At 36.5% G+C, this 25,804-nt stretch overlaps 1 protein-coding gene across 1 annotated transcript in view; it reads left to right on the forward strand.

The window, feature by feature from the left end:
- The first annotated feature begins 1,798 nt into the window (after positions 1-1,798).
- The window catches only part of LOC131051151 (probable protein S-acyltransferase 17), a 169,658-nt gene continuing 145,652 nt past the window's right edge, over positions 1,799-25,804 (forward strand). The window contains exon 1 of the mRNA XM_057985534.2: positions 1,799-2,045. Coding sequence (XP_057841517.2) covers positions 1,897-2,045 — 149 coding nt within the window. The 5' untranslated portion in view covers positions 1,799-1,896. The remainder of the gene's footprint in view (positions 2,046-25,804) is intronic.

Below are 25,804 nucleotides of genomic sequence, written 5' to 3' on the forward strand. Positions count from 1 at the left end.
GGTAAGGTCAACCTTCAGTTATCATGCAATCAAGCATGATTACATGCGGATTTTCTGGTTCACACTTATTTGGTTGAACACGACTCATAAGTTTCTATCTTTGGGAGATGCGGTGGCAGAATTGGTTGAACACTTGGCAGAATTGCTAAAAGGCACACAGAGAAAGAGTGGGAGATTTTGAATTTGAAATTTTCTGAAATCCATGTTTGGTTGGATTGAGGGAATGCCTGAAGGTGTCAGCAGAAAATGTATAAAGAGTTCTTGAGCTCTTTCAGAAAGTTTTGATTGTGAAATTTGCAACAAAGAGATCTTGTTGAAGGCGATCCAAAGTGCTGAGAAGAGAGAGAGAAAGTGCTAAGAGGAATTAGCACAACAAAGTGTGTTTGAGGTAGATTGACTAAGTGTAGAGTCGAGATACAATGGACTAGCAGAGTGCAAAGCCGAAGATCAGAGGATTGATAGAGTGCAGAGCCGAAGGTCAGGGGACCAACAAAGTGCAGAGTTGAAGGTCTGAGGATTGGCAGAGTGCAGTGCTGAAGGATAGGTGACCGACTGAGTGAAGAGTCGAGGGTGTAAGAAGGAAACCGACGCTGTGCAGAGAAGACACAACCGGTGTGTATTGAGTGTGATATATGTTGAGATTTGATCAAGCTATTAGTAGCTAATTTAGCATATCATCCATCTGTTGCTTTCTAACAACTGCAACTTAAATCCCTTAACTGGGTGGACTTTAATAGGTCCCTATTGTAAAATCCCTTGACTGAGTGACATCTTAACTGATGCTCTAAGTCCTCTAACCAGGCTACCTTTAACAGGGTAAAGGCACTAACCGACCTTGTTCAAAATCCCTTAATGGGTGGCACCTAACAGTGTCTTTGTAATCTCCTAACAGGGATGGCTCTTAACCGGGTGTACTTCAGAATAGTACAAATTTTGTGAGTTCTTACTCACACCAGGTTTTCTCCCTATTGGGTTTCCACGAGATAACTCCTTGGTGTCACTGTCCACCTTTCATGCTTGCATATTTTATTTCAGTGATTAAGTATATTGTTGGATCTTAGATGAATGCAGATTTAAGATAAAAGTTAAATTGTGAAAATTTGATTAAGTGCAGATTCACCCCTCCCCTCTCAGCATCGGTTGGGACTAACAAAATGTCCATTGTGGAATTGAACTATAGTAATTTTAAGCCACTGAAAAATGAGCCTTTACGACTCAATCATAATTTTGAGGCACATAATAAATGTATGTGAAAATACAATAATAAAAGTCTAGTATAGATATCTTAAGTACATCTATCATTTGGAACTATTTGAAAATATTATGTTTATTATTAACTATCACAATTTTTATGTGTAAATGACTATCAAATCAAAGATAAAAGGTTACAATTTTTTATTAACACAACACTACACTTCATCCTTTGTTCCTATTGTAAAATGTCTCTCCATATTAATTACAAATAATAATTTGAGATATTGGAAGTATGAATAATTATGATACAATACTAATGAGTAAACGATAAATTTTAACAATAAAGATTAATCATATAAAAAAATAAAATAAAAATAAATGTCAAAATATTCTTGTTGAATGCTATTACATTAAAAATATTTTACCAAAATAAACACAAAATTAAATAAAAATTAATATAAATATACATTAAATGTTTTTAAAGAATTTAAATTTAAAAAAAAATGCACATCGAATCTTCTTTTCCCACGTTGGATTTGAAAGTCAAAATCCATTGTATATACATATGATATATACACACAAAATATATAATACAAAACACGCGTATGGATGTGAGCGCTAAATTTGTCGGAAGATCCTTTTCTGCGATAAAAATGGTAGAGTGGAGCACAGGAATGTGAAAAAGAAAACAGATGCAAAACCATGGCTCTTCAATGGGTGTTATTGTTGCACGGATGCTTAACTATCTTAGTACTTGTTGCTTTTTTATGCGGGCAATGGCCTATATTTGAAGGCACATTTGTGGAGAAAATCAATTATTTTATCACTTCGGGACTCTACGATTTAATTTTGTATGTAAAAATACGTTTCTCCTTTTTAAGTATTAATTTCTTTTTGCTGCTAATTTGATTTGATAAACTTTAAACTCTGCGGCCATATTTCATTATTTGCTATTCCTTATTATCATTAAGTTTGTGATTTGAATGAGCGAGAAAAATATTTTGAATTGGTTGACTGTCCAGTTATATTTTACCCAATTTCGAAGTTCAAGGGCGGTGGATCGATTCTCTTATAATATTTTTGTTTTATTTGCAACATTTAGGGTTTAACTATGTCATCTAGATAAATTCTTGCACTGTATATTCTGCCGTGTTATATTTTTTTATTTACAAAGTTTAGGTTTAGTTTGAGTAAAGATGAAATTTTAAAAACTTAAGCTAATATTTATGTGCAATCTTTTGCCTTTGATATATAACATTTGTCTGTAATTTAAATGTTGAAGATTAATTTATTTTAAGAATTCAATTTTTTTAGTTTTTTAATTTATTTTAAAATCTAGATTACACAGTGTTACTATTTGATTTTTAAATTTTCAATGTTTGAGAGTTTTTTTAATTTTTTATGTTGACTTAGTATACAGTTAGAGTTCTTTATTTTCTTCAGAGATAAATCTTTTAAATTTCTACATTTTCTTTTTTTATTTTTTGGATTCATAGAGTGTTTTTTTTTTCACTAACAGTTTGAATTAATTTTCAGATATTTATCTTTAATTGAAACGTGCAGAGTCTACTCATTCTTTAAAGAGTTAGACTTTTGAGCTTTTTACACTTTTTATTTTTTTATTTTTTCATATAGAGGAAACAGTTTTTCTTTTTCAAAGTTTAGTGTCTAATATCTAGATATACTTCAGTTTTTGAAGGTGAAAGTTTGATTCATTTACATAAAAAGTTAAAATCTGAGATTTTTATATATGCATTTGTTTGTTTTATAAGATTATGCTGTGTTAAATTTTTCTTTCAATTTTTAGTTTTCACTATTAAATATATATATATATATATCTATAATTTGAAGGCATAACTCTGTACCTTTTATTTTTCTTTTAATTTGGATCACATATTATTACAATTATTTCTTCCTAACCTGAAATATGTATTTCTGAAATTTTAAGATGGAGGGTTGATTCATCAATTTAAAGGGTTGAATCTTTGAGATTTCCACATTTTCTATTTGTTTTTATTTGTAAACCCTTGTGCGACAGTTTTTAGAATTTTTTGTTTACAATGTTTAGGGTTAACATTCAAATTCTATTTCAACTATTTAAAGACATGGCTGGTTCATGTATTTGAAGAGTTAGATCTTTGAATTTTCTATATTTCCTTTTGATTTTATCTTAATTGTAATATGTTACATTTTCATTTTTGCAAAGTTTAAAGTTTAACCTTAACTTCTAGATCGCTCTCGTATAAATTAATCTGAATAACTAAGCACTGAAACAGAAAACTGATTATTTTCAGAGTGATTTGGTGTCGTAACAAATTCCTGAATATTAGTCAATTTAGGGTTATTTGGGGTTAAATGTAGGCTTGAACAAAAATGGAAGTATAGGTCTTCAAAATCATGAAAGTCGCATCAAGTGGGTAGTTAACTTTATGAGATTCTTTAATAGGAGAATGTAACACAAATTCCATACTATTAATTGAAGGAGGAGCACGTCATTCAAATGTGTGTTAGTTTTCATGATCAGATTATCCACAATAAACAGAAAACTAAAGTTGCACAGTATAGCATACAAATAGAGGATTACACAACTCAAGACTACCCTGGGAAAACCTCCCTCTTGGAGGAAAAACCCAGCAACAAATCAGATCTAGATCCTTTTATTAATTATAGAATACAATGGCAATAAAGATCAGATTACTTATCTGATATAACTGTCAACCTAGGGCAGAATTAGAGTTACAGTCGTAACCCAACTAGGGCACAATGTAACAGCAGAAGATAGCAGACTTATCTCTTTCTTATATAAGAATATCATCAACATACAGCTTCCAGCTCTTCGTAGTTCTTCACTGAAGATTGCAGACCTAATGATGTTTGTAGACCTTCAAGAGGAACTCGCTATCCTCTTCAATGTATTCACTGTCCAAGATCGCATGTATGGCAAATGCTGATGGCAGAAGTAATTCGCTGATTCCTTGATCAGAATTCGCATCGACCTTTTATTGCAGAGCACAGGGTCTTCACATTGATTGTCTAATATTCGGATTGCTTGATTGCATTTTCGACTAGTGATATGCTTGTGCATATATACAAGAGGTGAGCCCTATCTTGGGTCGGCCCAATCCATCCTTGGGGCCAACACTATAATATTAGTTCCACACGCCACCATAAGCATGAGACCTAAACAATATAGTTTCCACGTTACAAGAGCCCACGCTACATAGAGATGTGCTAAAATAAGATATAGGACCACACGTTTGGAGAAGGGATGCGTCCTTTTAATAATACAATCATTTAGGCCCGGCCTATCATAAATGATCAATACATAAGACTATACGCCACAAAATGTGTGTGCTGGAGATAGGTCCACACGTTGGACCTAGAGATGCGCCCCTTTACATGTTAGGTCCAGCCCTTAATGGTTTTACATATTACATATAAATACAATAGATAGGGCCCTGCCCTATAAGGATTCAGATGATGCCTTAAGGCAATCCGAATCCTATTTATTTTCCTAACCTAGTTACAAAATCAACACTCCCTCTTAACTAGGGAGGAAAATAAATACATAACCAAATTCACATGGACAAACCCATGGCATGAACATTTACAAGGTTTAGGATTAGGGCCCAACCCTAATAGTTCAATCAATATACAATTCGTGATTTGATCACGCAATTACATTACAATGAACCTTTACATGATCTTCTCTAGCAATGCCTGTAGAGGAAGAAGCCAACGCTTCATAACTTCACACTTTCCTGGGAACTTGCATATAACACCATTATCTTTCATCATGCACATCCACAGAGGATGAAAGAGACCTTTCCATATGCACACCTGCAATAATTAATACTCAAAGATATATATAACCATATAACATAAATCATGCACAACCGCAGAGGATACATAGACTTCTCCCAGAGAAGGACAATCTGTCACCTTGCACACCGTAGAGGGTGAACTCACCTTGCACTCCGCAGAGGGTGGAAAGAACTACCACCTTGCACTCCGCAGAGGGTGGAAAGAACTACCACCTTGCACTCCGCAGAGGGTGGACTCACCTTGCACTCCGCAGAGGGTGAGGGAGAACTGCCACCTTGCACTCCGCAGAGGGTGAGGGAGAACTGCCACCTTGCACTCCGCAGAGGGTGGATGATACACCCAGTGTATCATGGTTAGCATCATCATAAATAAACATTTTGCAATAGACAAGGAATATACATTAGATATATATTATCAATTCCTCTATTAAACCATAATGATTAGAACCCAAGAATGAAAATGAGATATTAAAAGATATCAAGACTCCCTCTAAAACCCTATCTAAATAAAGAATTCACAGACCTGATGATTCATTCTTACTTACGAAGTGGACCCATAGCATCTTAAAAGAGAGAGATGAAAGGTAGACTTTCATAATTAGTCTGATGACAAGATTTGATTGAGGGAGGGCTTCTCAGGTCATGCATGAAAGCTTTCTTTAGAGAGACATAATCTGAAAACATTATCTTCAAGAGTAGACATTAGATTACCTTAGAGACATGATATAGTAAAACAAAACACCAACCCTTACAAACCCTCAACACACAGATTCAGACATATAGATAGAAGACATTTACCTATACTTGGATCCTAATAGTTAATACACATCCATATATGTACACTATCACTATTCAGCCATGAATACATTGAATATATAAGTGATAGCAGGTATATGATAGCAGAAATATAAGGATGACAGCAAGTATCAAAATAAGGTAAGTTTTAAGGTAGCTTCAAATCACCTACAACTTCACTTACCTATCTCCCTTGAAATAAGTTGAGATTCATCACCTTTGAAGGTTCTAAGACACTAAGAGGATGAGGAATCCATTGATGCAGATGAAGGACCTTGATTGTGCATGTAATCATCTGAAAACCCTAGATCTGCACTTAGAAGTCCAGGCTGTAAATCTGATCATTGCACATGCAAACCTAGGCTTTGATACCATGTTAGTTTTCATGATCAGATTATTCACAATAAACAGAAAACTAAAGTTGCACAGTAAAGCATACAAATAGAGGAACACACAACACAAGACTACCCTGGGAAAACCTCCCTCTTGGAGGAAAAACCCAGCAACAAATCAGATCTAGATCCTTTTATTAATTGTAGAATACAATGGCAATAAAGATCAGATTACTTATCTGATATAACTGTCAACCTAGGGCAGAATTAGAGTTACAGTCGTAAGCCAGCTAGGGCACAATGTAACAACAGAAGATAGCAGACTTATCTCTTTCTTATATAAGAATATCATCAGCATACAACTTCCAACTCTTCGTAGTTCTTCACTGAAGATTGCAGACCTAATGATGTTTGTAGACCTTCAAGAGGAACTTGCTATCCTCTTCAATGTATTCACTGTCCAAGATCGCATGTATGGCAAATGCTAATGGCAGAAGTAATTCGCTGATTCCTTGATCAGAATTCGCATTGACATTTTATTGCAGAGCACAGGGTCTTCACATTGATTGTCTAATATTCGGATTGCTTGATTGCATTTTCAACTAGTGATATGCTTGTGCATATATACAAGAGGTGAGCCCTATCTTGGGTCGGCCCAATCCATCATTGGGGCCAACACTATAATATTAGTTCCACACACCACCATAAGCATGGGACCTAAACAATATAGTTTCCACGTGTTGTGACCATTTCACACATCGCCCCATTAGAATGGGGACCCCCTCTGTTTTTCGCTTTTGTTTTGTTTGTTCCTCTCTCTGCTTTTAGGGTTTTGAGTGAGTGAGTTGTCTGTCTGGACTAGGGCTAAACCTTAGGGGTTCTTTTTGATGTTATTCAAGCTGAGTCCAGTCAAATTTTGAAAGTTGTTAAGCGTCCTCCCGAAGATTGAGATGATTGAAGTAAGGTAAGTCTTTCAGGAGAGTCAAATAGGTCTTAAGTTAGGGTAAAATCCAATTTTGACTAAGTGTTAGCATTTTTGAAGGTGAAATTGTGTGTTCTTGCCTAGGTGAGTTTTGATCAAATTTTTGAAGCAAGATGATACCTGAAGCAGACAAATCGCTCTTGACCCTCAAAGAGGGCCCAGGGCGAAATTTATCCCAAGTGCAATTTCTTGTTTTTGATGAGCTTGCTAACTGGTTCCTGACCTTGAAAATGACCTAACTTTGCCTTGTGAAGCAGTTTGGGACTTAAATTTGAAGCAGTTTGGCCTAAAAGGGTAAAATCGCTCCTGACCCTCAGAGAGGGCCCAGGGCGAAAATGTTGTTTAAGACATATTTGTCACTGACTTTTCTAAATTACTTTGTGCAGGGTCTCCTGGAAGGATGATTGAACATGACTTTATGCTCTGGAAGGTTTGAAGACGTGAAATATGGTGAATTTTGGAAGCTAAGGAAAAAATCGCTACGGACCCTCAGAGAAGGCCCACAGCGAGATTTTGATTTCCTTCATTTTGCAATGAAAAGAGACCAAGTTTTGATCATAAATGGAAAATAAATGACTTTCTCCACCCACCTGAAGAAGTTTTGGCTAGAAATGATCAAGGACCTTGTTGAAAATAGAAAAATCGCTACGGACCCTCAGAGAGGGCCCACAGCGAGAAATCTTATAAGGGTCATTGCTAGCCTTATTTGGTCGATCTGAGAGGTCAAAAGTGTGGTGAAGGATAGAATGAGCATAATGAAGTATCCAGACTTGATCAAAGATGATAAATTGAAGGAGTTTTTCATAGGAAAGGTAAAGTCGCTACGGACCCTTAGAGAAGGCCCACAGCGATTTTCTTTGTGTGCACATTTTTGGACAATTCTTGGACATGAATTTTTATTCATAGCAAAAAACAAGATGACATCTCCCTTAGCAAGGTGATTTTTAGATGAAAAGTGAAGCATTCTGGTCCAGGTAGCAAAAATCGCTACGGACCCTCAGAGAGGGCCCACAGCGAGATTTTCAAATATGCATTATTCTTTCAAGATCAAAGTGATTTCATGATTGGAGGGGATGGAGGAAGGCAAGGTCTATCCGTTGAATATAATTTGGAGGATCAACACAAGAGGAAATCAACCCAAAATGAAAAAATCGCTACGGACTCTCACTGAAGGCCCACAGCGAGAAATCGCTACGGACCCTCACTGAAGGCCCACAGTGAGAAACCTAAAATGGGAAGTTTTCATCCAAGTTTGAGGAAAGCTAAGGTTAGGCATGGGTTAGAAACGATGTTTGAAAAGCCTTGAAGTGAAAAGAAATCGTTGAGAATCAATATTTTGAAGGCAATTACAAAAATCGCTACGGACCCTTAGAGAGGGCCCATAGCGATTTTCCAATTTTCTCTCCTTGGTTTGAAGAATTGAGATAAAATCTTGCTTGGACAGGAGGAGAACGTGATGTGTTATGCCTTGGAGGTGATTTGAAGATTAAAAGATGAAGGAATTTGCCTAGAACCAAAAAATCGCTACGGACCCTCACTGAAGGCCCACAGCGAGATTTTCAAAAAATGCATGTTTTCTTCAAAATGGTGCTAAGGCAAGGTTTGGACAAGGAGAAAAGACCTCCAAGGGCAGGATGAATATTATTTTGCATTTAAAACTTGATGATTTTGGTCAGAAAGTGAAAAATCGCTACGGACCCTTAGTGAAGGCCCATAGCGAAAAATCGCTCCGGACCCTCAGAGAGGGCCCATAGCGATATTGTTGAAAATCCTCATTTTACCTTGCAACAACAAAACGAATTTGGTTGGAGTGGATTAAGGGAAGGCATTGCCAAATGATGAACAAAGTTTTAATGAAAAATGATGGAAAATCAAGCTCAAAATCAAAAAATCGCTACGGACCCTCACTGAAGGCCCACAGCGAGAAACTTCAAAAACCCACCTTTTTCCCAAAATTTGACAAAGTTAAGTTTGCAATTCCATGAAAGGACCTAGTTGAAACATCTTGAAGAAGTTTTGGAGGTTGAAAAGTGCTAAACTTGAGCAAAAAATGAAAAATCGCTCCTGACCCTCAGTGAAGGTCCAGAGCGAAATTTGCATTTTCACCTTTTTTTCCTCATAAAAAATGTCAAATTTGAAGTGCAACACGTTAACGGGATATCAATTTACCCTCCAGGAGATTTTCAAGTTGAAATGTGGAATATTCAAGGCTAAAAATCAAAAGTCGCTCCCGACCCTCAGAGAGGATCCAGGGCGAAATCCTCATGAAATCTCATTAAGCCTTGTTTTAAAAATTAACATTCTCCAAATTGCATTAGATCGCCAAAATTGCTAATTTTGAGGCATTTGAAAAAAATAAAAATTAAATTGGCATTTAATAAAAGACATATTGGCATTTTATAAATTAATTTTAAGCCTTAAAAAATCGAACTTCTATCTTGGAGGCATTTAAAATTAATTTTTATTAAATTAAAATTAAGTATGAAGCGCTTAAGGCCTTATTTTCATTTATTTTGCCAAGTCGGCCCCCCTTTTTGGGAATTTTATTTATTTTTTAACCTCTTTTTGCCAAGTCAGCGTAGAGGGAGCAAAGGGGTGAGCGCTCTATATATTGGAGGTGTTTTTTCACAATTCAAATTATTCAATCATTGCTTCAAGTGCGAATTTCGAAGGCTAATTGAAGGTGCGAAATCTGGTTTGTTTGGAGCGATTTTCTTTCAAGTGTTGAAGGCTAGAAGGAAGTGGAGTTGATTCTTGTGAAGGCTAAAGGAGGCGCATTTTATCCAAGGGAGAACTTTGATCTACATTTTGCTTAGCGAAATTCACCTATTTTTGCATCATTTCTTAGAGTTTAATACTCAAGTGGAGGTATGGCGAAATCATCTTGACACCATTGTTGAAGATTTGAATTTTGAACATTTGTTTTTGAAAAATCCAAGTATTGCGTAATTAATTAGGAAATGATAACTTAGGATTTATCATGAGGTTTCCTAATTAAATCTTCCTTTTCACTCTATATTTCTACGCTTCAAGATATATTACTAATTGTGAAATGTTGTGTAGGTGTCAAGATGGCGACTCCAAAGGCGGGAGCATCTACTAGTCGCCCGGCTCTCATGAAGGAAGATCAGAAGAACGAAGAATTGGAGACTAGGATCGTGTCCAAATGGAGCAATATCAGAGATACCAACATGGGAAACTTCAGTGTGAAGAAGTTTCGAGAGGTTCCCTACATTGGCAAGCCATCACCTATTGCGAAGAAGATAATTGAAAGTGGCATCATCAAGGCAGCCGGTTTCCCCCTAGCAGTCCAGTGTCATGAGTTGATGATCGAGTGTGCTCGCCATTATAACTCACAATCGAGATCGATCGTATCCAAGGAAGGAAACACTTTGGCTTACCTTTCAGAAGAGGCTATAAGTGAGGCTCTCCATCTTCCAAAGCATAAGGATATGATTTACAAAAGCCTAGAGGGAGCCAGGTCAATGTATGAAGATGATCTCAACACTTGCCTGAATCTCATCAATAAGAATTGGTTGCTCAAAAGTCATCCTCGCCTGAACAAGATTCTTAATACACCGCATAGGATTGATTTCCAAGAGGAGTACAGAGATTTGATAACTTTGCTCAATCGAATTACAAGGGCTCCTCAAGCCTTCTACTTCGAGAAATGGATGTTCTACTTCATTCAAGTGATTGTCCAAGGGAAAGGAACGATTCATTGGGCCAGAATTATTAGCAATAGCTTGGATGTGCAGTTGAGAAGACTAAGGCCTACCAAGTCATTCCACATGAGCTCATATGTCATATATGCCTTGATCAGGAGTTTTGAGTATGCAGGGCTACCTCACAGAGGAGTGATCAGAAGAGGGTCCGAAGAAGTGAGAGTTTGTGACTCTTATGTTCATTTGCATCATCCACCTGGAAGTGACTACAAGTTAGTCAATGATACCTTCACGATGAACATCATTGGGATATTGCAAGGCGGGATTCACAATCGACTATCTTCGGATGCACAAGAGCTTGTGAAGAGGTATGGTGCATGGTTCATCCAATTTCAAAAGTTTACATACATTAGAGTTCAGGGATGTCCTTCACCTCCCTACATGTTGCCGAGGTATCCGACAGACAGGATAGTGCTACTTGAGGTAACCAGACAATTGGTAGCTTGTGCAAAGGTATCCAGACTCAAGCATGGAAATGGAATTCCCGTACCTATCATATTGGGGAATTCAATTGAGGTATGTCCTAATACTCAACCTTCAGAGGATGCAGAGAAGGAATTAGCCTTGTATTCATTCACCTTCTTTGCCCCGCGGGAGAATTTTGATCCTTATGGTTATATGGAGGAGACAGTTGCTAGGAAGTACGGACATGAGTTTCAGGTGGAAGACTTTTGGATGAATCTCTCAAGTGATTTAGAAGTGAAAAGAAAGATGCATTCCAGATTACCTTTAGATTTCATCAGGAAATGCAAAGTTTACAGAGTAGCCGATCAAGCTCAGGACAGTGGCAGACATCTCCAGTCATCCTATGACAAAGAAGATAAGAGAGTGAAGATAGATTGGAGCGAGCCTGAGATTTCGGACTTGAGAGCTTTGATGGCTCCAGTTTTGTCATGTACTCGCAGATGGGTGGATGTACAACATCAAAAGTTAAGAGAGCAGAACATACCAATGACTTTTACTTTGGAGGAAAGACCAGAAGAAGGGGGAGCGAGTGTAAGTGAGGACAATTCTCATCCTAGAGGCGCAAAGAGGAAAGAAAGACTTGAGAAAAGAGAACCCTCCAAGAAGAAGCAAGAGTCAAATCGAGATCGCTCATTAGGCACATCTTCTCGACATGGAAAGAAGGCAAGTCAAGCGGAAGATCAAGAGAAGATGGTACCTGAGATTGATGAATCTATGGAATCCATGGTACAAAATGATAAACCGGAGAAGGGACAAGCACCTCAACATTCATCAAGTCAACCTCTACAAATCGATGAGCTACAGGAAGATCAGGAAAATGATGATGAGGCGACATCTTCTCTCCGAGAAGATGAACCATTACCAAAGGAAATACAAGTGAGAGAGACAAGATTCGCCATTCCAGATTGGTTGAAAGAGAGACTGACAAGGGTGATTGTGATTGAAGATGAAGAAGATGTGATTGACTTAAAGAGCCTTATAGGAAATTCTCAAGAGGTAATGGAGAATAAGAAGGCCACCAAGATGCCCAAGGTGATCAGAGATGAGACAGGATCCAGGAAATTGCAGATAGCTACACCAGTAGTGGACAAGTATGAAGGTGAAATTCTTGCAGATGGGTATGATGTAGAAACATTTGAGCTGGGTCCACTCACTACTGAACAGGCAATGGATGAGGCAATCGATTCATTTGAAGCACTTAAGGGCAAACTTAAAGAAGAAATGGAAAAGAATAGGAAGCTTGAGAGAGAGGTCGGTGCTTGGAGAGGCTACTTTAGCCATCTCAATCAGCCCTTGAGACGTCAGGATCCAGCAGTATCTCCTGTGCAAGCACTTCCCCCTGAATCAGTTGGCGAAGCAGAAAGAGTCAAGAGCTTGGTTCAGCTTATGAGCTCTTGGATTGACAAATCCCACACGGTAGCTGTTGAATTTACAACAACAATGATGAAGACAATCCACCGAGCTATCCAGGTCCTTGAGATCGTCCACAACCTAATGATAACTGTAGCCGCTTTCACTCACACTAGAGATGTTATCATTCCTGTTCTGCAAGTAATCAGGCAAACACCAAGGAAGATCCTAGCACAAGAAAAGATAATGGATGGAGGAGCTCATAACCTACTTCAGTGGTCAACTCTACTCCAGATGAAAGAGGTTCTTTTCGAAGACATCAACACCAAATGCAATCAAGTTGAAGGTGTCATCCATCCAATTCAGGATAAGGTGTTTGAAGTGTTGTGTACCATTCTTGGCAGGAGGATCGAAGTTGAGACGGATGTGGACCTCCAAGAGTTGGAAGAGAGAGTCAAGGTCATCTTTTGCAAAGATGAGAATGTCATCACAGATGAGCAACGAGATCTAATGTTCACTACTATGCTCCTGATTGAGAAGATCAAAGAACTCGAACCTGGATGGGAAACGACTCTTCTCACTGCCTTTGATCAGGTTATCCACTTGGAGGAACGAATGAAGAATCTTCCTGAGATTCCCATTGTTGAGGTTGAAGGAATTGTGTCCAGATTCGTTGCATATGCTAAGAAAGAGCATTGGAAAGGGAACAAGGTTCTAGAAGAACGGTTGTTAGAGGATGATGTGGCATCTTAATTATCATTGGTCTATGTTTCCTCGATTTTTGTGCCAATTAAGTATTTGGCTATGCATTTAATAATGTTCATCTAAAAAGGGAACTTTTTGTAACAAACCCTAATTAGGGTTTAGGTGTCAGAATCTCAGCCATTGATCTTCTTTCGATCTGGGCCGTTCATTGTAATTGAGGATGCTATATATACCCTCACTCATTTTCATTTTGTCATTAGATATTAAGGAGATAGATAATAGTTAGAGAGCTTTGGAGAGAAGAAAGTTATTTTGTAGCAAGATTGAGTAGTGGAGAAAGAATTTCGAACAATTGTTGTCTATTCTGGCTTTGAGATCAATAAAATATTGAAGTTATGGTGTTTTATTGCAATTCTTGTGGCTATCTTCATGGTTGTTTACTTTCTTGAATCATTCTCAGTCGAAGTAGTATTTAAGTTTGAAGGACTAAGTGTTGTGCTTGATCTTTGGTGAGATTCACGTTCCAAACCGCTAGCTTCTTACTGATTGTAAGGACGCCTTGCGTGGTCAACTGGAGATATTGAGATTGCTTGAACCTTCAATCGTTATTGAAATATTGATATGTATCTTTATGGTAGTAACTATAATTCTTGATGATTTGAAAATCACTAATCACCTTAGAAGATCGCATCAATTCCAGTAGAGTTGTAATTCCTTGGCAATACTGAAACTGGTAGAATCTTACCAAGTCTAGCCTACATTGAGTCATTCTTAGGATTAGATTAGAATTCATCTCTCGAAAACCCTATCTTTTGATCTTTTTTGAGAATTTGTTAGTGTTAGGAAATTCCTGTTCCTGCAGTCAAGTAAGAGTAACATAGACCAGCTTTCAAAGTGCGTAAGACCCCTTGAAGAAACAACATTCACAACGACCACTGGTGCTTATCCACACGTAGAGATCCTACAACGAAGAACCTTGAAGTCATCCTGATTGATCCTTTTTGCGATATCTTCAGTATTCAGAGGCTTTACTCAAGAGAGGATAAGGTACCCTTGGGTATTTTATTCTGTGTTTGATAGTGTACAAAATACACTTCAACACCACGTTACAAGAGCCCGCGCTACATAGAGATGTGCTAAAATAAGATATAGGACCACACGTTTGGAGAAGGGATGCGTCCTTTTAATAATACAATCATTTAGGCCCAGCCTATCATAAATGATCAATACATAAGACCATACGCCACAAAATGTGTGTGCTGGAGATAGGTCCACATGTTGGACCTAGAGATGCGCCCCTTTACATGTTAGGTCCAGCCCTTAATGGTTTTCCATATTACATATAAATACAATAGATAGGGCCCTGCCCTATAAGGATTCGGATGATGCCTTAAGGCAATCCGAATCCTATTTATTTTCCTCACCTAGTTACAAAATCAACAATGTGAACCATAACACTTATCTTAATCTGGATTACACTGTATTACAAATTATATATTTCCAACATTTAATATTGTAATTGTGAAATTTGCATAATAATTCTATTTTCATTTAGTTTTGTGCCTATTTTGAGGGGAATGCTTTGATTCATAGATATATTGATAAATGCCATGATTTTGTGCAAAGTCAGGTCCCTTGCGCTGTACATGTGGTTGACTTCCCACCCTTACACTTCCCATCTAGGGTTGACTAAACAAGTTTGTGTAATATGTTGCTATGTGCTTATATTTAAAGGGATCAGATACATTCATTCTAATGATTGAAGAATCAAGGAATCAATTAACAAATTAAACATTCTATACACTTCAATTGGTTCTTTGAAAGGAATCTAGCTTTGCACAAACATTAATAGAAGCACGTCCATGACTGAAGGTTGCTGTTTTCAATTATTTATACTCATTTCATGAGGATTGAACTAGGAGAAAATGTTCCCTTATTACATATTGATAGCCTTACCAAGTATTTGTAAATACTCCATAGATATCAAGAAGCATAGAGAAAATCAAAATACACCAGGTGAAGTTGACAATTTAAATCCATACATTATACATGACAAGTTCGGTAGGTTAGGACAAGATTGCAGTCTTGGATTCATCTTTGCACAATCACATAAGAATTTTTTGATTACAAGACAATTGCTAGTGTATTACACATTGTTCGTGATCTTGAGATGCATTAGATTCAGATCCATCTCAGTCTTATAGACTTATTACATTCTTAGGTTATCAAGCTAAGTACATTTGTTTCTATATACATTCCCCACACTCAACTATTACAACTGTTTAAATAGTCAGATCCTCAGCTCACCTAATTAATTATTCTAGGTTATGCTATTTTTCCTTTACATTTTGGTGAACACAATTGATCCCATTAAACCTTACTTACCTTATTTTCCTAAAGGGGTTCTAATTCACATTTCCAGATCTGATATTATTCTGATTTTTCACATATTTTCAGTCTTATCTAAGTGTGATTGCTATATTGCTTATATCTTTTGTTTAGAGTTTGGGTATGCATAAGTAGTTATGTTTTATCCCACTCTCCCATCCTAGATTATCCTATCGTTATGGCACCTATTAAGGCTTGTTCCATGGCTGATTTACATACCAGATCATGACATATTTCTATCTCTCATATCATATGGCATCCATCCTTGACATGCTTATAGAATTCTATGCTATGGATATGTATGTTTCTTCTGGAGAGGCGTTCTTTTATCGTGTACTACCTTTTCCATGATGATCCTATACCTTGTAACAATGATGAGCATATACTAATCAAGGATCCATCATGTGATTTACCTATGCATGGCATTAGTGTACCAGTGATGATACATTTCATACATGCTATGATAGTTCCATAGATTCACATGCTTTACATGAATTACCTTCTTTCATACATTGTAATAAACATAGTAATAATTGTTCTTTCACATTCCATGTTGAGTGTATGGATGCTTTTCCTTCACATCATTCTCTTTTTTTAAATGATGATAGCTTATGCCTTGATGATACCTTATTAGCTTTTCATGTTGATCTCATTTATGCTTCATTGCTTGTTTCCCACATTGTATGTAGACATTATGTGTAATGTTCCCAGACTGTACGGTACAGTATTGGCAAATTCGCACGGTGTGAAATGTTCTTGGCCGTACGATAGTGCACCGGCAAGGGCGTACAGAGTGAAGCAGAGGGAGTTGTCGTACAGTGAAGAGGGCGTACGGTGGTGTGAAGATGGAGTGGTCGTACGGTGGTGTGGGGATGGAATGGTCGTACAGGAAGAGATCGTACAGTGGTGTGAGGAAGGAGTGGTTGTACGGTGAAGCCGTACATGTGGAGGGTCTGCCGAGTGGTACAGTGGTTCAATGGGTTACCTTCGGTTTCACAGATTGATCTTTTGTGTGCATACCAAGTATTGAACTCTGAGTGATAGGAATCCTTTAACATGCATGTATACCAGAAATGAAGCTAGAAGTAAAATTTGATTCAACAATGATGAGGTTCCAGATTGCCAGATCCGGAACAAGTACACAAAGCAGAATAGGGTGAGGGTTGAAACCCACCAAAACCGCAGATACCAAATAGGGAGGGTCTTTCACCTCCGAAATGGCGGATACGAGAACTCCAACAGGAATTTGCACAGGAGAGAACAAAATATCAAAATTCGCATACCTATGACAAAGACTAACTCGGCCATATATATGGGCTCCAGGAAACTTCCCGAAGGGTTACAAATGGGCCGACACATCCAACTAAGACTTACCTAATCTAATTAAATAAAATGGTCTGGAATGTTTATTATTAAGTTTGGGGCCTTAGAATAAAGTAATTAAATTTATTATTTAATTATATCGGGGACATTACATTATGAGCCTCCTTCCTTAGTAAGGAGTACTCAGAGGTCCAATGGCCCATTCCGGAGACTTGTAGGCTGTTTGGAATGAGGAATTAGGTTTTCCTATTTTCTAGGAGGATTCTTTGCAGTTTTAAGGGATGTTCTGATTGGAGTTTGGCAAAATGAATCAAAGTTTCCTTCTGGGTTTTCTGTAAGCTTCGCAGTGGTATGCCATGCAATCAGTTCAGGGGAGTTTGCAGAACTTACTATTTTTAGTAAGTTGATGTCAGTTGTCTTGATTACTGGGTTTTTCTGGGTGTCTCGAGTTGAGCTACAGGGTTTGAAGAACAGTCTTTTTGGTGAAGTTTCTTGGACTTATTATTTTTAGTAAGTACTATATTTGACAATTCTATTTTTGGCAGGTTCAGTTGTTCAAGTCAGTTGACTTAGTCTTAGCTCTTTTTGGCAGTAATCAGCTTTTGGAAGGCAAAAAGGTATTTTGACACTTTAACCAAGGTTTTTGACACCTACAATTTACAATTACAAAAAGATTAAAGTTACAAATTTATAATGGAAGACTAAAATTAAAAAATAAAATATTCAATTTGAATTTAAAATTGATGTTTTGAGGTTACCTTCATGATCTTTGTAGCTCTTTTTGCAAAAATATTATCAAAGACTATCCTTGCAATTCGTCCTCCTTCAAGCTTCTTTGAATATGATGAGTCTAGTCATGCTTCACTCACAAATATTTGTTTCAAGGAAGTCAACGAATCAATAATGCTTTGCAACATTAGGAAAAATGTTGCAAACCTTGTGATACTCGATTGTACCAATTCTTTCCCTTTGGTGTGATCTCTCATCAAATTAAGAACCCAAGGGTGATTTTAAATAAATTTTGTTATGCTTCTTGCATCATCTACAATCGATCTCACCCAATGAAGTTTGCTTATGTCCTTTGGAAGAAGGTCAAGGCAATGTGGTACTCAAGGGGTCCAAAAGAGTGACCGATGCCTCTCTTCAAGCAATCTACCAACTGCTACATATTCCACTCTCTATGCCCACCTCCAAGACAATTTCCTCCAACATTAGAATCAAATTTGTAGCATTTTTTACTTTGTGAGAGACATCAATTGATTTCAAAAAGCTACCTCACCATTTGAAGCTATCTAAAATTTGATAATGGTGCAGTTCTTTCCATCTGTTATCCATCTGAAAGAATAATATAGGCATACTTTTGCCATTGCTTCTTCAAAAGTTGCCTCAAATATAGGAAAATGTTGTTTTGTGTGATGGATGTTTGGTTGGAAAGTAGAAGATGAATTGTTTTCCTACAGAAGATGTGTGGTGTGTTGGGGCTTTTGGATCTCCTTCATGTAGATCTCTAAGAAACTTCTTGGAAATCTCCCACTATTAATGGTTCAATGTATTTTTGTTAGTGGATGATTTATCCAGAATGGTGTGGGTTTACTTCTTAAATAAGTTGAGTGCTATGGTGTCTTCTTGTTGGCGGTCTGATAATGGGGGGAATTCACCTTCACCCAATTTAAAGGATTTTGTGAAAAGGGTGTTCCAAGCTAATAAACTTCACCATACGCTCTGCAACATAATTTAGTGGTAGAAAGGTTTATCAGGACTATCGTAGAAATGGCATAGTACATGATGCACAATAAGAATGTGCACTACTAGTACTGGAAAGGAGCTGTGAACACAGTGGTTTATCTCCTAAATAGGAGTCCTTGTAGAGCATAGTACAATATCATACCAGAGGAAGCTTGGTTTGGTAAAAAACTTGAGGTAACATCTTTATCCTTTTTTGGTTCAACTGCATATGCTTTAGCTCTTGAGCAGAAAAGAGATAAGCTGGATTCCAAAATATTAGATATTTCTTTGCTGGTTATGGTGAACAATCTAAGAGACAGACCCATATTTCATGTGTTTAGCAGGAGGTTAGCAAAGTTCTGAATCTAGTATAATGGGACCTTTGAAAAACGAACCCTCTAGTTCATTAGACATCAACCTATGGTTGGTTTTTCTCTACTTGTTTAAAGGGAAAAGAACATCCCAGGAGGATCACCACTATACACCTTTCAATATCCTTTATTTCTTTTCTTAGCCAGTTATTGAATAACTTGATACAAGAACATACTACTATGCCTTTAAAGTGGAAACTGATATAAATTATTTCCCATCACATTAAACCTTAGAAGAAAGATAATGTAGTTTGTAGATCTAAGTAAATTTCAGTAGTATAATGGCATGCAAATAGAATAGAAGAAAGATGGACAAAATAGAAGAAACACCAATATACGTGGGAAACTCTTTTGGGTAAAAAACTCCATGCTTTAAAGCATCGAACCAATGTATTAATCTGCAATAACCAACATGTTACAATACACTTGCAGGCTCACAACTTTAACATGGAGATTATATCTTGCTCTTCAAGAGGAAATCCAATAGCATAACCTTGCAATGAATAATTCTCTTCATTAACTCCTCAAGCAAACACCCATATTCATAGAGCTACAACATAGATGTCCAGAAATGACACATGTTGTCATCCTCTTCACTGCATGCATGCAAGATTGAAGATGAACATGCAAGGCGCCTATCTTATCTTGCACATGCCAAACTACAACTTGTCAATTGTAAACAACACACGCAATACATCCACTTAACATGCAAGGCATGCATGTGAACTCAAAATTTACATGAAAATAATCTACATGCACAACTCCACCTATTTTAGTAATTTCCAAAATTGACGACGCCTCTTTAATAGTTCCACATGAGTTAACTATCAATATTCACTTCAGTCAACTCATAGAAGGTGGGATGCCTACTTCCTAAAAAGTAGGAACCATTTCATACATGCTACTTCACATCTAAGATGACAAATCAAAGTGCCACTCCTACAAATGACATCATTTAATGCACATGAAATTAATTACATAGACAAGTTATCAACATAATTTCAAAACTAATAATTAAATAATCAATGCTAGAAAATCGAAGTTTGAGACACCTTATTCCTAACACTTGGCTATTAGAGATGTAGGTCTAAATAGTTTACACCTTTGCTAAAGACCTGGTTGATATCTTGCCTTCACAACATTCACTTGAGACACATCAAAGGCCTGAGTGGTATTATTCCACTTTGGAAGATGTACAAACATATTATTGGTTCAGCTACCAAGCATGTCCATTTCGTTCTTTTTGCATATCTTAGGTGCCTACTGTCACAAAGGTTGCTTGTGTAGATATCTGTTCTTGTATCTGCACATATAAGGAACCATATTGTAATTTAATGACTAAACCTTTAGATCCTTTTGGTTGTTATTAAGAGGGGTATTAGGATGTATTAGAACTGTTAATGTATAGATAGCTTCGGTAAGATAAATGATTGAATGAGAGATAAATGAAGTCTCTCATTCAATCATTTATCATATCGATTATTAAAATGAATAAACTCAAGCATTCAATTGATAAATATTCCTTTTATATTAACTATTCATAGTATCCCAATTTGATAATCTATTCGTATTCATCGATTGACAAATCAAGTTAACCTTTGCAAATATGACTTAATGATTTTTGGTTAGACTATCGATTGATATTGATATTAGTCTATGTTTGCACCGATTAAATATCAGGTGATATATTAAACTCACACCGATTATATTGGGAGTTAAGGATAGTATTAATATAACCATGCATCGTTTGGCATACACCGATTATATCGGGTGTTAAGGATAGTGTTAATATAACCATGCACCGTTTGGCATACATCGATAATTATCGGGTGTTTGAATATGCACCGGTTCGTAAAATAAAACGCCACACACCATTATAGTGAGGGGGCACGGTCAAGTGATGTCTTGATCGGCCATGTCCAAAAGACATGGCCGGTCAAGGCATCGCTTGACTGTACCCAGCCCACTATATATGTCAAATGAAATGTGTGAGAATGGACATTGAAATTTATAAATGCTCCTCCTCTCCTGCCACATAAAAGAAGACAATCAGATTTATATAATAATTCAGTAATAGATAAACAAAATATTAAAGTAGAATATAACTTGCATATTGAATGTAAATTGAACATCATTTACATGGTATCAGAGCTATAGTTAAATCGAACCTGAGGCTATTCAATTTTACGTAAAATTCAAATCAAGTATATATTCAACATCACAATCCTATCAATGGCTAGCGCTATCAGATTTGAATAGAGACTCGCAGGGGGTGACGACTTCTCCTCATGGAAATTCAGAATTCAAATGATTCTAAAAGAAAATAGAATTGAATCATTTGTAAAGACTGAAACTAAAGAACCTGAGACTGAACTTGACAAAGCAATTTGGAGAGAAGGAAATGATAAGGCTATCAAAATCATAGTTGATGGGGTAAGGAACAACATTATGCCCATCATAAGGAAACATGAAACAACTTTCAACAAGTTCAAAGCACTTGAAGACGCCTTTGAGATATCCAATCCCAGTAGAACCTTGGCTCTAAAAAGAGAGATAAATCACATAGCCATGATAAAAGGAGAATCAGTCAATGCCTACTTCATGCGAATATCTACCTTAAGGGATGAACTGGCAACCCTTGGATATGAGATCCAAAGCAAAGAATTAACCCTCATTGCTCTAGATGGGCTGCCTAGCATCTGGGAAACATTTGTCCAAGGCATCAGTGCAAGGGACAACTTCCCTAAATTCGATAGGCTAAAGGCTGACTGTATCCAAGAGGAATCAAGGCAAAATAAGAAAGAGATCAAACAGAAGAATACAAATGAAGATCTACAAGTTCTAAATACGAACTCAAACAAGAAAGGCAATCAGAAGCAATTCAGGAAGAAAAAAGGTTGTCATAGCAAGAACTCCTTCAAGAAGGATCTCTCTCAAATTCAGTGTTACAAATGTGACAAATTTGGGCACTATGTTGCCAAATGTCCAGAAAGAGCTAAACAAGCCACATTTGCCAAAACAGGAAAATCCAAAAGGGAAGAGGACTCCGAGAAGTATGTGCTCTATTCAGCACTCACAAATCAAGCATCAAACAAAGTGAACTCCTGGGTAATCGACAGTGGCTCATCCAGACACATCTTAAGATTCAGAGAAGTACTAGACTCCATGAAAGAGGAGAATGATGAGAAGGTAACTATCGGAGATGACTCTACACACCCTGTCAAAGGAGTTGGAAACTGCACCATCAAACTAAAGTCAGGTGTATCATTACAACTTAGAGGAGTGCTATATGTTCCAGGCATTAAGAGGAATCTAGTCTCAATATCAACACTGGAGGACAACGGATACAGATTGACCTTCATGGACAACAAAGTATTGGCTTGGTCGAAGAACTCATCCATCAAGAAAGCTAAAACAATTGGTCAAAGACAAGGCTACTTGTATGAGCTATGCACAGAGCCCAACTTAGCCCTAATTCATGAAACTACAGATGCCAATGAAATCTGGCATAGAAGAGTAGGCCATCTAAATTTTAGAGCTTTATCATCAATGGGAGACCTTGTCACAGGTCTACCTAAGCTAAAGCAATACCATTCAGAGGCATGCACAGGATGTGCCCTAGGTAAAAATACTAAAGGTGCTTTTCAGAGTAGTACTAGGAAAACAAGTAAAATTTTAGAGTTAGTTCATTCTGATGTATGTGGGCCAATGTCGGTAAATTCATTGGGGGGATTTCTGTATTATGTAATATTTGTTGATGACTACTCTAGGAAAACCTGGATCTACTTTCTGAAATGTAAAGAATCAGAAGAGATCCTTAATAGGTTTAAAGAATTCAAATCACTAATAGAGAACTACTCAGGAAACAAAATTAAAACCCTAAGAACTGATAATGGGGGGGAATACACATCAGAATTATTTAAAGAGTTTTGTAAAAATTCAGGGATCAAGAGGGAGTTAACAATACCTTACAACCCTCAACAAAATGGGATAGCAGAAAGAAAAAATAGGACAATCGTTGAAGCTGCCAAAGCTATGATTCTTGATCAGAATCTAAATATCAATCTTTGGGCAGAAGCAACTAGCATTGCTATATATATTCAAAACAGATGTCCTCACTCTCATCTTGAAGATAAGTGTAATGTCCCATTTTAGGAACAATGCGATTTAACCAAAAAATGTAAAGTTTTCATACCACTTGTAATGTCCCTTATAAGACAATTGGGACAATTATTTTCAATTCTTAGAATTATAGTGTCTGATTTCAACAATAAATTTGTGCAAATGAATAGATGACTATATTTATGTGATAAATGATAATAATTACTTCACTTGCTCTTTGTGGTTGTTATGATTAATAATACCTTGAGAAGATTGATACTTATTTACTCTATCTGTAATAATTACTTGCTGTTTCAGATATGACAGTATATATATATATATGCAAAGAGATAGAAATCAATATTGCCTATGGCAATATGGATGGCTATGTCTGGTTTGGAAATAATAGTATGCAACAATCAATTGACTGCTGTTTCAGATCTGGCAACGATGTCATGCAAAGTTTATGGTGCTGTTTTGGATGTGAATACTGCTCAGTTACATGCACACAATTTTTGGGCCTTCGGCCTTGCTCGCTAAGAGCTCTTCCAACTAGAACAAAAAACAATATACAGAACCAAATCCCCCCCTCTTGGTAATGAAGTGATTGCCCATATATATGGATACAATCTATTGGTGGTGTCTATTCAATTATTGAGGTTTGTTTATCATAATCGAATCTCTTCATTAAACTAATTGATTATTGTTGTTAGTTAATGTGATTGGTTTGGTTCTTCCTTAACCATGATCGATATCATCATTAGATGGGAATTGATGATAAATACTGAATGGCATAAATATTATCGGATTCTCCTTGGATTATGATTACTGGTTGGCAAAGATATATGCCTTAATCCGCATTAGGGTTGATCTCATCCCATCGCATTTCTTGATCATATGATTGGAATATCTCTGGACTATTATATATTCTCATATTATTATGTATCCTTCCGTAAGTGGTATCTTGGACGCCCGCTTCTTGTTAACTCGTCACATGTGATTGAACTCCATGTAATTGATTGTATTGCCAGATATGAGGACTACGTATCAATATCGTATCTGCTGATCCCATACTTCATACTATCTTTAAGAATATTGATGATGATCGGCAGTGGTGTAGCTTATTAAGCCAATCAAGATGTATCAGTGCTTCCTTGATATCATGATCGTAGTTAATCGTTTTCTTTAATAATAAGTTGTAATCGACAGTAATATATAACCTTCCTTATGTAATAAAGTCTGATGTAAATACTGTTCCCAGAGAAGTCTATTATGAATTCTGATATAGATTCCAATTACCCATCACGAAGGGGGTCTGATGTGACATTCCAAAGTATTATTACAGACCGAGTTTATGGTTTGTATAAGAAGAATTAGAATGTCTTGTTGAGTTTGGAGATCAGATTATGTTTACAAAATTATTTGCCAATGAACTAGTTTCGCTTCTTAGGATAGTATCAATACAATTCAAACTATGAGTTCAATCTGTCCTATCAATGATGATCTGCTGGTAAACAGAAGAATCACGGCGCAAAGGAGGAATTCAGACTGATTGTTGATTGTGTAATGCTGACTAGGAGATGATAGAGAATCTGCAGAATAGAGGACATGATCTGCTGTTGGTGCTGGACAAATCTGATTCGTAGAATGTGGGACTGAATGTTATATGCTTCTATCTTATGCTGAGATCGATGATCTAATGGAAGGGAAATATCGAACTCATATACTTAACATGATGCCTGTTCCAAACAGCATGTCTCTAACCAACACGTCTCCCCCTACTTAGAATGGTCAAGCATTAACACGTCTAAAAGACTAAGTTAACACGTTTTAACAAAGAGTCAATTCATATTTAATCATAACATAGAACTGATTTATATATTAACCAATTCATATATATTAAGCATTACATAGAATCGATTCATATATTAATCGATTCATATTAATTATCTCATAGAATCGAATCATATAGTGTATATTAATTAGTGAACTAAGTTGACACGGTCAGTGTAATATATTCAATATATCTATTTTATGTTTTAATGGTAAAACTTCTTTAATAGTTAATATAATATTAATAATTGAAATATGAACGTTACATTAAAATAAAACAATAATAATAAATAATAATCATAACAAATAATAAATATTAATAATCATATATTAAAGGAAAATCGTGAAGTCTCATAAATGAGACGATTTTCCAATATTATTAAATGTTAATTAATAAATGTTTTAATCATCGTCTTTATTTAATCCAATGTCCAAAGAGGGGTTATGACAATAAGACCCCCGAGGAAGTCTTTACTAAATCAAAACCGGATATAAGCCACCTTAGGATTTTTGGATGCCCTGTCTATATTCATGTACCTAAGGAGAAAAGATTAAAATTAGAGCCTTCTGGAAAAAGGGGAATCTTTGTAGGATATAGTGAAACCTCCAAAGCCTACAGGATATATATACCTGGTCAAAAGAATATTGAACTAAGTAGGGATGTGATCTTTGAAGAAAACTTAGCCTTCAA

Source organism: Cryptomeria japonica, chromosome 9 (assembly GCF_030272615.1).
Source record: "Cryptomeria japonica chromosome 9, Sugi_1.0, whole genome shotgun sequence".
In the NCBI taxonomy this organism is placed as follows: domain Eukaryota; kingdom Viridiplantae; phylum Streptophyta; class Pinopsida; order Cupressales; family Cupressaceae; genus Cryptomeria; species Cryptomeria japonica.